General features: G+C 43.4%; 1 protein-coding gene across 1 annotated transcript; it reads left to right on the top strand.

Annotated features, from left to right (window-relative positions):
* Positions 1-3,466: 3,466 nt before the first annotated feature.
* On the top strand, positions 3,467-11,364 carry LOC139834029 (uncharacterized). The gene is made up of 4 exons (XM_071824414.1): positions 3,467-4,056; positions 6,762-7,963; positions 9,014-10,501; positions 10,814-11,364. Exons 1-4 carry the CDS (start codon positions 3,467-3,469, stop codon positions 11,362-11,364), a joined length of 3,831 nt encoding a protein of 1,276 aa, XP_071680515.1.
* Positions 11,365-12,938: the final 1,574 nt, after the last annotated feature.

The raw sequence follows: 12,938 nt of genomic DNA, 5'->3' as shown, positions 1-12,938 counted from the left end.
TAGACATGTACAAGAGCATCGGCTTCTGCGAGCTCAGTTAGGAAAATCTTGTTTTCTTGATCTGGATGTGCAATGTAGCTATATGAGATATCCTGTTAGACCCCCATCTTCCAGTAATGGCACACACAATCGTTGATACTGTGTATGCTGTGATTTTTCATTTTCACTAAAAACTATACAGAGCAGCTAAGTAGTTTACTCACTCTTGCATTTTCTTGAATAGAAAGCTAGCATCTTTTTTTTGTTAGGAATGCTTTTGAGAATTCTCCTTTTGTTGATATATGATTCCAATGTTTAGTTAACACCACCAAACGTCCATACAAATGACTTTGTAGCTTATTTGGATAAACTTTGATTTGAAAGATGTTTGCCGGTTGGTTGCTCAGAATCTTGCGATTCTTTTTTACATTATTATTTGAGTCTTTCCTACAATTAACTAGAAGAAAAGAGGAGGAAAATGCATGAGAAAACATCATTATTTTACCCAACTGCTCTTATTCTTCCATGAGTAGCTGACTAGGGAAATCAAAATTAGTGGACATCCTTACTGCCACCATGCAGATGAAGACCTGATCAATTTACTAGGCAATTTATATATCTGTTGGAGTATCTGTTGGGCTGTCTTCTTGTTCTCTGTTGTGGCCCATCTGGCCCAGCCCAGTCGTGACCTATATAAGGTGCTTCTATCTCTGTAACCCTAAGCTGAGAGAGTTCCTCTATGCAGCCTCCTTCTACCTCAGGTTAGGCCCTCACCTCTGTCCACATGGTATCAGAGCAAGGGGCAGTGAGGGAAAAGACGGGAAGGATTGCCAATCTAGAAGCCTAGTCTGCTGTGGCAGCTAGGAGGAAGAGGAAGAGGAAGGAAGTAGGCTGCTGCGGCGGCTGGGATGAAGAGGAAGGGAGCTGGCTGCTGCGGCGGCAAGGAGGGTCGGGAAGGCAGTGACGAGTAAGGAGACAAAGAGGGCATCCTGCGGGTAAGCCCTTTGGTGTTTCTGAGAGATTAGTTTGGTGTCAAGCATGGGGGACAACGGGGATTTGGCCAAGGCTCTGGAGAAGCTGGTATAACTTATCACTACCAAAGGAGATGTAGGAGGAGGATCTGCTGGAGGGGGAGCAATCGTTCCCCATACCAACATCGGTCAGAAACTTGAGCAGCCGGCGAATGAAATCAAGTTGGAAGGAGTGGCCAACTATCTCCGGTGGTCAAGGAGGGCGCTGTTGATTTTGAACTCGAAAGGGCTGGATGAACGTGTGAGTGGTGAAGCTGCAGAACCAGCGGACAAGGCCAGTCCGGAATGGAAACAGTGGAATGCCTGGCATAGTTGCTTAACTCTTTGGTTCCTAACATTGCTGCTTCTGTAGAGGCACTCACAAAAACTTCAGAGGTATGTGACACCTTATCAAATCTATATTCTGGAAAGGGGAACATTATGTTGATTGCTGAGATTGAGGATAAAGTGCATGACTTGCAACAAGGAAACAAAACTGTGATGGCATATGTGGCTGAGTTGCAGCATCTTTGGGGAGATTTAGATCATGTTGATCCTCTTGAACTTTCCCATGGGGAATGTGTGAGTGCTGCTGCAAGCTGGATTGAACATCGGCGAGTCATGAAGTTCTTGAAAGGTCTTAATCAAGATTTTGAGGGGAGAAGGGCTGCTTTATTGCATCAAACCACTACCCCTTCTCTCAAAGAAGCCATTGCAGCTATGTCCAGAGAGGAAGTGCGTCTGAATATGACAAAGGGAAGCGATTCTGTGCCGCATCCGACCTTCTACACTACCGAGAGACAAGAGATGAGAGACTGCTATACTTGTGGATAGAAGGGACACTTGAAGCATCAGTGTACCTCCTTTGCTACACCCAGTAGGGGGAGAGGAGGATACACACATGGCAGAGGAAGCTATAGAGGAAGAGGTGATGGCAGAGGTGGTGGACAGCCATATGGACAGCAGTATGGAAGAGGTGGTGGACAACAGTATGGCAGAGGTGGTGGACAGCCATATGGACATCAGTATGGCAGAGGTGGTGGACAACCATATGGATAATAGTATGGCAGGGGTGGTGGACAACAGCACGCTATATCACCCAAAGCACATATGGCAGCAGCTTCAGAGCCAACTACCGGACAATAAAAGGAGGAAGGACAGAATGAAGCAACCTTTGGGAACTTTGCTCACTATGTCTACAAAGATGAAGGTAATATTGATCGAGTTTCTATATCCACTCATAATGCTAATTCAGATTGGATTCTTGATTCTGGAGCATCCAAACATGTTACTGGGAATATTATTGAGTTTGACTCTTATACTAAGTATCCTCCCACACATAGAGGCACTATCCAAACAGCAGATGGCACATCACAATCTAGAGGGGTCGGTGCAATGTACACCCAACATAAAATTATCATCAGTTCTACATGTTCCTGCTTTTCCAGTAAATCTGCTATCTCTAAGTGCCCTGATTGATCAGCAGGACTACCGTATAATAGTTGATAGATATATGTGTTTAATTCAGGAAAGGGAGAGCAGCAGGAAGATTGGGACTGCAACCAGGCATAGAGGTCTTTGGCACATAGATCGTGACAAGATGGGGCATGATGCTAGTTCTGTGTTTGATGCGATTGTTGGAGGAAAGGAGAGTATGGCACTAGTTCATCATTGTCGAATGGGCCACATGGCATTTGATAAAATGTTTCGAGTTTTTCCTGATGTAATGAATGGAGTGGACAAAACCAAATTATGTTGTGATGCCTGCGAGTATGCTAAGCCGAGAACCTCTTATGTTAGTAGAGGGATCAGAAGTGTATCCCCATTTGTGTTAGTGCACTCTGATGTATCGACGTGTCCTGTTGTGTCAGTAAGTGGCATGAAGTACTTTGTGACTTTTATTGACTGCTATTCCAGAATGATTTGGATTTATCTTATGCGTCACAAAGATGAAGTGTTCACTTGTTTTCAGAGTTTTTGTGCCTATGTGAAAAACCAATTCAATGTTCAGGTGCAAGTGATCAGAACTAATAATGGTACTGAATATATCAACAAACTTTTTGCTAATTTCTTATCTTCGCAAGGTATACTGCACCAGACTTCATGTCCTGACACTACTCCCCAGAATGGAGTTGCTGAGCGGAAGAATAGGCACATACTTGAAGTGGCTTGATCTCTTATGTTTACCATGAATGTCCAAATTCTTATGGAGTGAGGCAGTTATGACTGCTACGTATTTAATCAACAGAATGCCTTCAAATATTGTAGGTATGCAGTCTCCTTGACAATTCCTTCTAAATAACAATGACTTTGTTGTACCACCCAAACTCTTTGGCTGTACATGTTTTGTAAGGGATCACAGACCATCTGTTGGCAAGCTAGATCATCGGGCTATAAAATGTATCTTTATTGGCTATTCCTCCAAACAGAAGGGTTACAAGTGTTGGAGTCCCACTGACAGGAGGACATTTGTAAGAATGGATGTTACGTTTCGCGAGTCAGAACCATTTTATGATGGTGAGAGTGATCTTAGTGGCTTGTTCCAGGGGCTTGACCATCTTGGTGATGCTCAAGAGGGGGAGCAACAGCAAGGTGGTGATCAAGAGCAGCAAGATGGTGACCAACAGCAACATCAACAAATTCCTATTGTGGCGGAGATTCCTGCAATTCCAGGTACACCTACACCACCTAGACCCGTACCACCACAAAGATGGCTGCAGAATCCACTTGTGTACTCTAGAAGACAAGTACAAAGGGAGCAAGTAGATGCACTGGAGGAGCAACAAGACCAGGGGCAGGGGGAGCAACCTATTGGACCTGAAAAACAAGGAAGCAGAAGTGTATATTCTGCTGAGGAGAATCAATCTCAGACCGAGTCCAATAATAGCCTAGACTGGCCAATTGCAATAAGGAAAGGGGTAAGGAAAGTTGGCCCCCCAAAGCGATTGAGTTATGATGACTATGACGTAGGAAATTATATGTCTTACAAGGCATTGTCACCCTCTTTTCGGGCTTTTGTTGCCTCACTGCAAACTGTATCTGTTCCTAAGGATTGGAAGGCAGCCAGGTTGGACCCGAGATGGTGCAATGCTATGATGGAAGAATTGGAGGCCTTGAAGAAAAATAAAACATGGGAGTTGACAGATCTCCCTAAAGGAAAGAATACAGTAGGTTGTAAGTGGATCTATTCTGTAAAACAAAACGCATAAGGAAAAGTGGAGAGATATAAGGCTAGACCTATGGTATTGACTATGATGAGACGTTTGCACCAGTGGAAAAAATGAGCACTGTCAGAATATTGATCTCTTGTTCAACAAATTTCGGATGGCCCTTGCATCAACTTGATGTCAAAAATGCATTTCTGCATGGTGATCTTCAAGAGGAGGTGTATATGGAGATGCCACCAGGATTTGTCATACCTGAAACTAAAGGGAAGGTATGTAGACTGAAGAAATCTCTATATGGTCTCAAACAATCTCCACGGGCCTGGTTTGATAGGTTTAGACAAGTGGTGTGTGGCATGGGATATGGTCAATGCAATGGAGACCATACCTTATTTCTGAGTACATTACGAGCGAGAAAATCACTATCCTTGTTGTGTATGTTGATGATATTATTATCACGAGAGATGATGATGTTGAAATCGCAAAACTGAAAGGATGCTTGAGTCAAGCCTTTGAGGTGAAATATTTGGGAAAACTTAAATACTTCCTTGGAATAGAAGTTGCAAGATCGTCAAAAGGGATATCACTATCTCAAAGAAAGTATACATTGGATCTCTTAGATGATATGGGCATGCTTGGGTGCCGAGTGGCTTCAACCCCTATTGACCAAAATAATAAAATCACATCAAAGTCTGGAGAACCCATAGACAAGGAGAAATATCAAAGACTTGTTGGAAGACTAATATACTTATGCCACACAAGACTAGATATATCATTTGCAGTGAGTGTAGTGAGTCGCTATATGCATGATCCGAGGGATGGACACTTGGAAGCAGCTCAAAGAATCTTGAGATACTTGAAAGGCACTCCGGGAAAAGGATTGTGGTTTAGAAGTAATGGACACCTAAATGTAGATGGATATTGTGATGCAGATTGGGCTAGCTTCCTAGATGATCGAAGATCCACCTCGGGGTATTGTGTTTTTGTTGGAGAAAATTTGGTGTCATGGAGAAGTAAGAAATAATTTGTTGTCTCGAAATCAACAGCTGAAGAAGAGTACAGAGCTATGTCACAGGGCCTGGGTGAAATGTTGTGGGTACGAAACCTTCTAAGAGAGCTGAAAATTTTAAGGCGAGGAAACTTGAAAGTGTGGTGTGATAATATGTCTGACATAAACATAGCAAACAACCCTGTCCAACATGTGGAGATAGACAGATTCTTCATTAGAGAAAAGATTGATGCAGGAATTATCTCATTGGCTTATGTGAGATCAAGACAACAAGTGGCAGACTGTTTAACAAAAGGACTAGGATCAAAGGAGTGTAATCTTGCCTGTGACAAGATGGGGATGATTGACATTTATCACCCATTTTGAGGGGGAGTGTTGGAGTATCTGTTGGGCTGTCTTCTTGTTCTCTGTTGTGGCCCATCTGGCCCAGCCCAGTCGTGACCTATATAAGGTGCTTCTATCTCTGTAACCCTAAGCTGAGAGAGTTCCTCCCTGCAGCCTCCTTCTACCTCAGGTTAGGCCCTCACCTATGTCCACAATATCTGATTTTAGTATATAGCGCTTACTTTATTTTTTCCTTTTTTCATCATAAGCAACACGAGCTGGATGTTATATCAAGACATTTTCAAACTTTGGTCTTTACTACCGGTTCAAGTTTAACGTATTGGTCAAATCAAACTTACACAAAATACCAATTTTCAGGGCGAGCGTTGCATACTGAATATCCTACTCACCGAGCTGACCTCTAGGGAGGACTGGTCGTATCTAGCATGCAAAGAATGCCGGAAAAGAACATATTGTAAGAACAAGGTACATCAACATCCTTACAATCTTCCCTCCCGTTCTTAACTTCACAAGTGTTGTATCCTGTTCCTGAATAAAACGTATTAGACAAGTGTCTATTTTTTCCTTCTTTTTGATCATGTGGAAAACAATTAATTTTGCAACTGCTCTGAAAAAATGGGAAGCATCAATGCAGCCAAATGTCTGATTGTCTGCTGGCTGACACACCAGTGCTTGAGTCCAGAAAGGCATTTTATATAGACACCCCAAGTACTGAAAAGAAAGTTCATCTATAAGCCTAGACCAAGTTATTTTGCATGACCAAATAAATTGACATGGACAAAGATGTTTCATTTGTAGTATGTGTGTTTGCATGAGTTAGTGTTCCTGTCATTCGTGTCATGTAGAAGGCATGCTAATCTGCATTGGTATAGACACGTTTCAAATATGCAGATCAAGTCATAGTTTAGGTTGGCCTATTATTATTCTGTTCTTATCACTATTGTTAGATAACATATATCATATTGTTGACCTTTCTGTGATATTTTTATGGCAAAATGTTGATTCGCATATCGTGAAGTTAGCAGTCTATTGCTTTTTTAGCAGCAGGCCCTTCTGTTAAGATTAGTTGTTAGAGATATATCTCATGCGTTGTATCTGTTCCTATCTAGTTTATAAAGATAGGAACGTATCTATCTCTTCCTCCCCTGTAACTAAATTCTGTTGTAATCTTCAGCCATTGTTCGGCCTATATAACACGGAACGCGGCACGAGACAAAGTGCATCGCTTAACCCTAAACTCGCACATGGTATCAGAGCCAATCTTCCAAACACATCTATGAGCCTAGCTTCCTCTTCCACCGCCGCCACCATGACCAATCCCCTCGCTGGCCAGAGTGTCTCAGAGAAGCTCACCCGCACGAACTATCTCGTGTGGCAGTCCCAAGTCCTCCCTGCCGTGCGTGGAGCGCGGCTGATGGGCTACCTGGATGGTACGACCAAGGAGCCTGCAGAAACCATCGAAGTCGATGATGAAAAGGGTGGCAAGGTAAAAGTATCCAACCCAGCCTATGAAAAGTGGATCACCACGGACCAGCAGGTCCTTTCTTATCTGCTTAACACGCTGTCCATGGACATCCTCTTGTCCGTGACCGGCCTCGAGACAGCATCTGAGGTGTATGCAGCAATCAAGGCGATGTTTTCGTCCCAGTCACGCACGCGCGTTGCAAATCTGCGCGTGGCACTCATCAACACCAAGCGGGAGAACCTCCCCAACTCTCATCTGTACTTCGCCAGGATGAAGAGTCTCGCTGACGAGCTTGCAGCTGCAGGCAGGCCACTCGACGAGGAAGATCTCGTCGGCTATCTTTTGGCTGGCCTCGACGACAACTACAACGCCCTCTTCGCTGCAATCGGCGCCAACGCCAACGAAGAGCTCACCGTCAGCGACCTCTATGCGCAAGTCAATGCTTATGACAACCGCATGGAGCTACTCCACGGATCGGCCGGCATCAACAACAACAACAACCCGTCCTCCGCCAACGCTGCTGCACGAGGACGTGGCGGACCACGAGGCCGTGGCAACCGTGGCAACTTTCGCCGCGGAGGAGGACGAGGCGGTGACCGCGGCTATGACCGTGGTGGTGACCGCGGCTACGACCGTGGCTATGATCGCGGCGGTGACCGCGGCTATGGTCGCTCGAACCAGGGCGGCGGCGGCAGCTCCTACAACAACAATGGGCGCCGCGGCAGAGGTCGTGGGAACGGTGGTGACCGTGACCGCGAACGCCTCATCTGCCAAATCTGTCAGAAGCCTGGCCATCCTGCGTGGAAGTGCTGGGATCGGTACGAGGAAGATGATGAAGAAGAAAGGGGTGCCAACTCTGCATCCTACGGCGTGGACACCAACTGGTACAGTGACACCGGTGCCACCGACCATATCACCAGCGAGCTCGACAAGCTCACCATGAAAGAGAAGTACACCGGCCGTGACAAGATCCATGCTGCAAATGGAACAGGTATGAGTATTAGTCATGTTGGTCATGCATTTGTGAATTCCCCATCAAAAATCTTACAACTTCGCAACATTCTTCATGTTCCACACGCTACCAAAAATCTTGTCTCTATTCATCGTCTCACAAGAGATAATAATGTCTTTGTTGAATTTCACCCGTGGTATTTTTATGTTAAGGATCGGGACACGAAGAAAATTCTTCTTAAAGGCCGGTGCACAAGAGGTCTCTACCCATTGGTGTCCTCATCATCAAGCTCGAATAAACAAGTCTTTAGCGCCACAAAGCCTTCAGCTACAAGGTGGCATGATCGTTTGGGTCATCCTTCATTCAAAGTTGTTAAGCAAATTCTTAGTCGAAATAAGCTCATTTGTTCCAAAGAGTCTAGCATTGAGTCTGTTTGTGATTCCTGCCAGAGAGCAAAGAGTCACCAATTACCCTATATAAGGTCTACTAGTGTTTCTACTGCACCTCTCGAACTTGTGTTTTCCGATGTGTGGGGACCAGCACCAACTTCTGTTGGACGATTTTCTTATTATGTGAGTTTCATTGATGATTTTAGCAAATTCTCTTGGATTTACCTTCTCAAACGAAAATCTGAAGTTTTCCAAGTCTTCCAAAACTTCCAAAATCTTGTTGAACGCAAATTTGATCGTAAAATCCTTGCCATGCAAACGGATTGGGGTGGTGAATATGAAAAATTAAACCCCTTCTTTAATCGAGTTGGCATATCCCATCATGTGTCCTGCCCTTATGCTCACCAACAAAATGGTTCTGCCGAACGCAAACACCGACATATTGTTGAAGTTGGTCTAGCCTTACTCGCCAACTCTTCCATGCCACTTAAATTCTGGGATGAAGCCTTCTTGACAGCCACATACCTCATAAATATGCTTCCTTCACCAATCATCAACAATGAAAGTCCCCTAGAACGCCTATTCAAAGACAAACCTGACTATTCATCTCTTCGAGTCTTTGGGTGTGCATGCTGGCCAAATCTTCGACCTTACAATCAGCGCAAACTTGCTTTCCGCTCAAAACAGTGTGTCTTCTTAGGATACAGTAACATGCACAAGGGTGTCAAGTGTCTAGATGTTTCTTCTGGACGTGTCTATGTATCACGAGATGTTGTCTTCGATGAAACGGTGTTCCCTTTTGCAAATCTCCACCCAAACGCTGGCGCTAGGCTGCGCCAAGAAATTCTACTCCTTCCTGAGTTCCTTCGGTCCTCTTCGGTCTTAGCTCAAGGGGGAGAACAATGCATTGATCTAACACCTAATACCTCTACCAGTTCTTTGTCTCATAATGTTACTCAGGATCAGTCACGAGCTGCAGGAGAAAATTCGGTGCAATTCGATGAAGATTTGGATCCAAACAGAGAACAAACTGCCTCTACACAAAGTGACAACAGCAGCACGGATAGCGAGGATGATTTTCCCGCCAGTTCAGAAGGATCTCCATCGGGATCGGGTGATCCGTCAGCGTCAGGCGGAGCAGCGACGGGCGGGGGATCTCAGGCGTACGAGGATTCCCCTCGTTCTCGGCGCGTCCACCCAGAAGGCGCCACCTCATCCGGCTCCTCTGCGTCTCAAGAGACAAGCGAGCCACGCGCTCGCGAACCACGCGCTCGACCACCCGTGCGCGCCCCTGCTGCTGCGGGGACCAGCGGATCCAGGGCACAGCCGACCAGGCTGACCGGCACCAGGCAGCGCCAGGATCAATCTGCCCCAGGCGGATCTTCTGCGGCCACAACCAATCCTGCTGCTGCACCAATTCCTTCGGTATATCGCACCAGATCAAAAACTGGTAACAGCACTCCAAAACTGTACACAGATGGTACAGTCAGGTATGGCCTGTCTATATCTAGTGAGCCTCAAAATCTGCAAGTAGCTCTCTCAGATTCAAATTGGAAAAATGCTATGGATGATGAATATAAAGCTCTAGTTGACAATAAAACTTGGCATCTAGTACCTCATAAGCAGGGCATAAATTTGATAGATTGTAAATGGGTATATAGAATTAAAAAGAAAGCAGATGGTACAATTGATAGATACAAAGCTAGATTGGTAGCAAAAGGCTTCAAACAAAAATATGGCATAGATTATGAAGATACTTTTAGTCCTGTTGTTAAAGCTGCTACTATCAGACTTGTTCTAGCTGTTTCAGTATCTAGAGGATGGAGCTTAAGGCAATTAGATGTGAAGAACGCGTTTCTGCATGGTGTTCTGGAAGAAGAAGTTTATATGAAGCAGCCACCTGGATATGAAAATCCTCATGCACCATATCATGTGTGCAAACTTGACAAATCTCTTTATGGCCTCAAGCAAGCACCAAGAGCATGGTTTGCAAAGTTAAGTTCTAAGCTTCAGCAACTTGGCTTTATGGCATCCAAGGCAGACACCTCACTATTCATTTACAACAAGTCAGGTATCACCATTTATGTGCTGGTCTATGTGGATGACATCATTGTTACTAGTTCTTCCAATAAGGCCATAACTGCACTTCTGCATGATTTAAGTACTGCCTTTGCATTAAAGGATCTAGGTGATTTGCACTATTTCTTGGGAATTGAAGTTAGACGGTTTGATAGTGGTGTCGTTCTAACTCAAGAGAATTATGCCTTAGACTTGTTGCAAAAAGTAAATATGAAGGATGCCAAACCTTGTCCCACTCCTTTATCAGTCTCAGAAAAATTGTCAATTAAAGAAGGTGAACCCCTTGGACCGGAAGATGGTACAAGGTATAGAAGCATTGTTGGAGCACTTCAGTACCTAACATTAACTCGACCAGATATTGCTTTCTCAGTTAACAAAGTGTGTCAGTTTTTGCATGCACCTACTACTGTTCATTGGACAGCTGTGAAGAGAATATTGAGGTACATCAAAGGAACAGCCAATCTTGGTTTAACATTTAGAAGATCTTCTTCTACACTTGTGAGTGCTTTTTCAGATGCTGACTGGGCAGGATGTGTTGATGATAGAAGATCAACAGGAGGTTTTGCAGTTTACTTTGGACCTAATCTGATTTCATGGAGTGCTAGGAAGCAAGCAACAGTCTCAAGGTCAAGTACAGAAGCTGAGTACAAGTCACTGGCAAATGCCACAGCTGAAGTGATATGGATTGAATCCCTTCTAAAAGAACTTGGTATACAAAGAAGACAGGTCTCCTGTTTATGGTGTGACAACATGGGAGCAACTTATTTATCAGCTAATCCTGTCTTTCATGCAAGAACAAAACATATAGAAATTGACTTCCATTTTGTAAGAGAAAGAGTGGCAAACAAGTTGCTTGAAATCAGGTTTATTCCTTCTCAGGATCAGGTGGCGGATGGTTTCACCAAAGCATTGCCGACACGGCAGCTTGAAGAATTTAAACACAATCTCAATCTTAGGAAAGGTTGTGATTGAGGAGGGGTGTTAAGATTAGTTGTTAGAGATATATCTCATGCGTTGTATCTGTTCCTATCTAGTTTATAAAGATAGGAACGTATCTATCTCTTCCTCCCCTGTAACTAAATTCTGTTGTAATCTTCAGCCATTGTTCGGCCTATATAACACGGAACGCGGCACGAGACAAAGTGCATCGCTTAACCCTAAACTCGCACACCTTCAGTATGTGAGAGGTCGAACAAAACAAAACTTTCGCACTACAATATTTTAATGCATAGCTGAAACCCTTTCAGACTACTATGCTCTAATAAAAGGATTCTCCAATGTTTGGAGCTCAGATTATACTATGTTTTTGGAGATTGTGGACTTGATGTTTGAGGTATGATATCGTGAAGCTTTTCCTCTCCATTTTTCTTTTGCTAAATGCACCATTTAGTTCATTTGGAAAAAAGATTTTTGCCAATATGTAGAGAGCATTTAGTCCCGTGGATCTGTTTGTTAACTCTTCCATGTCCTGTTAATTTATATATACACCATTGATCAGAAGATTCTTCATAATGAGGCCCTTTATTCATTTTTGTTTATCTCTGTGTCGCTGATGTGTCGTATGAGACTATCGCAGGTTTGCTACTTATCCTTCTCTCTACTTGCTTAGATGTAGAACCACCGTTTTGTTCCTTCAGACCTATGAGTCATTTTTTTATATCTTGGCTTGCCAGTTTGGCAAACGTTTATCCCTTTGTTCAGGATGATTGTGTAGGTAAAAGAATTGTATATCAAACAATGTTTTCATGTTTAATGTTCCCTTGCCATTAGAACTATTGTCTATGATATGTGAAAAGTGACACCATTGCACGGAGCAGCAATCATAGTTGCTTTATTCACAAAAGCATCATTATGGGAGGATATCAAAGTAGATAGCTTACCAGTGATGGACCGGATCTGTATAACTATTCACATGGTATTGTCAAATTATGTTAGGCTTCTAGATTAGATTTATTAGTTTCTTTATTCAATGTTGAAACTAGACACATATGTACTTTTATTATTATTCTTAACCCTTACAGACTACAAATGTAGTGAAGAACTAGCTCTACTATGTATCTTCAGATCACCCCTTTGTATAAGAGAGGCAAAATATTAATTAGGTTATACCGTTGTGTATTCTCAACCCATATGCTACCTAGCTATTTTATCGGCAGAACAGTCCCTTCCATTAGTATTTGATGTTTCTGATGTGCAAATATGAAGTACTAGGCCCTGATTGCCCATGAAGCTATGAGCTCCTATCATTTATAAAGTTCTGTGTATCTATAATTACTGGCATCCCCCTCGCTTTTTGTTTTCTCTACCATTTCCTTTGCCATTCTTAACTTGCAAGGTGAGACCTACTTCCACCTTCAATGTTTTGCAAACTTGATATGGTTTTTCTTTCCTGCATATCACTCCGGTATTTAATTATTTCATATGATTTCCATTCATTAAAAAGTCTACAACTGAAACTGGTAGGTTGGTGGACCAAATTTTTTGCCTTCTAATGCATGCAAAGAAAATGATAGATATTCTTTTATCTGACGAGGAGGACACCGACA

This window comes from Lolium perenne, chromosome 7 (genome assembly GCF_019359855.2).
Source record: "Lolium perenne isolate Kyuss_39 chromosome 7, Kyuss_2.0, whole genome shotgun sequence".
NCBI lineage: Eukaryota > Viridiplantae > Streptophyta > Magnoliopsida > Poales > Poaceae > Lolium > Lolium perenne.
This window is presented reverse-complemented; position numbering and strand designations above follow the sequence as displayed.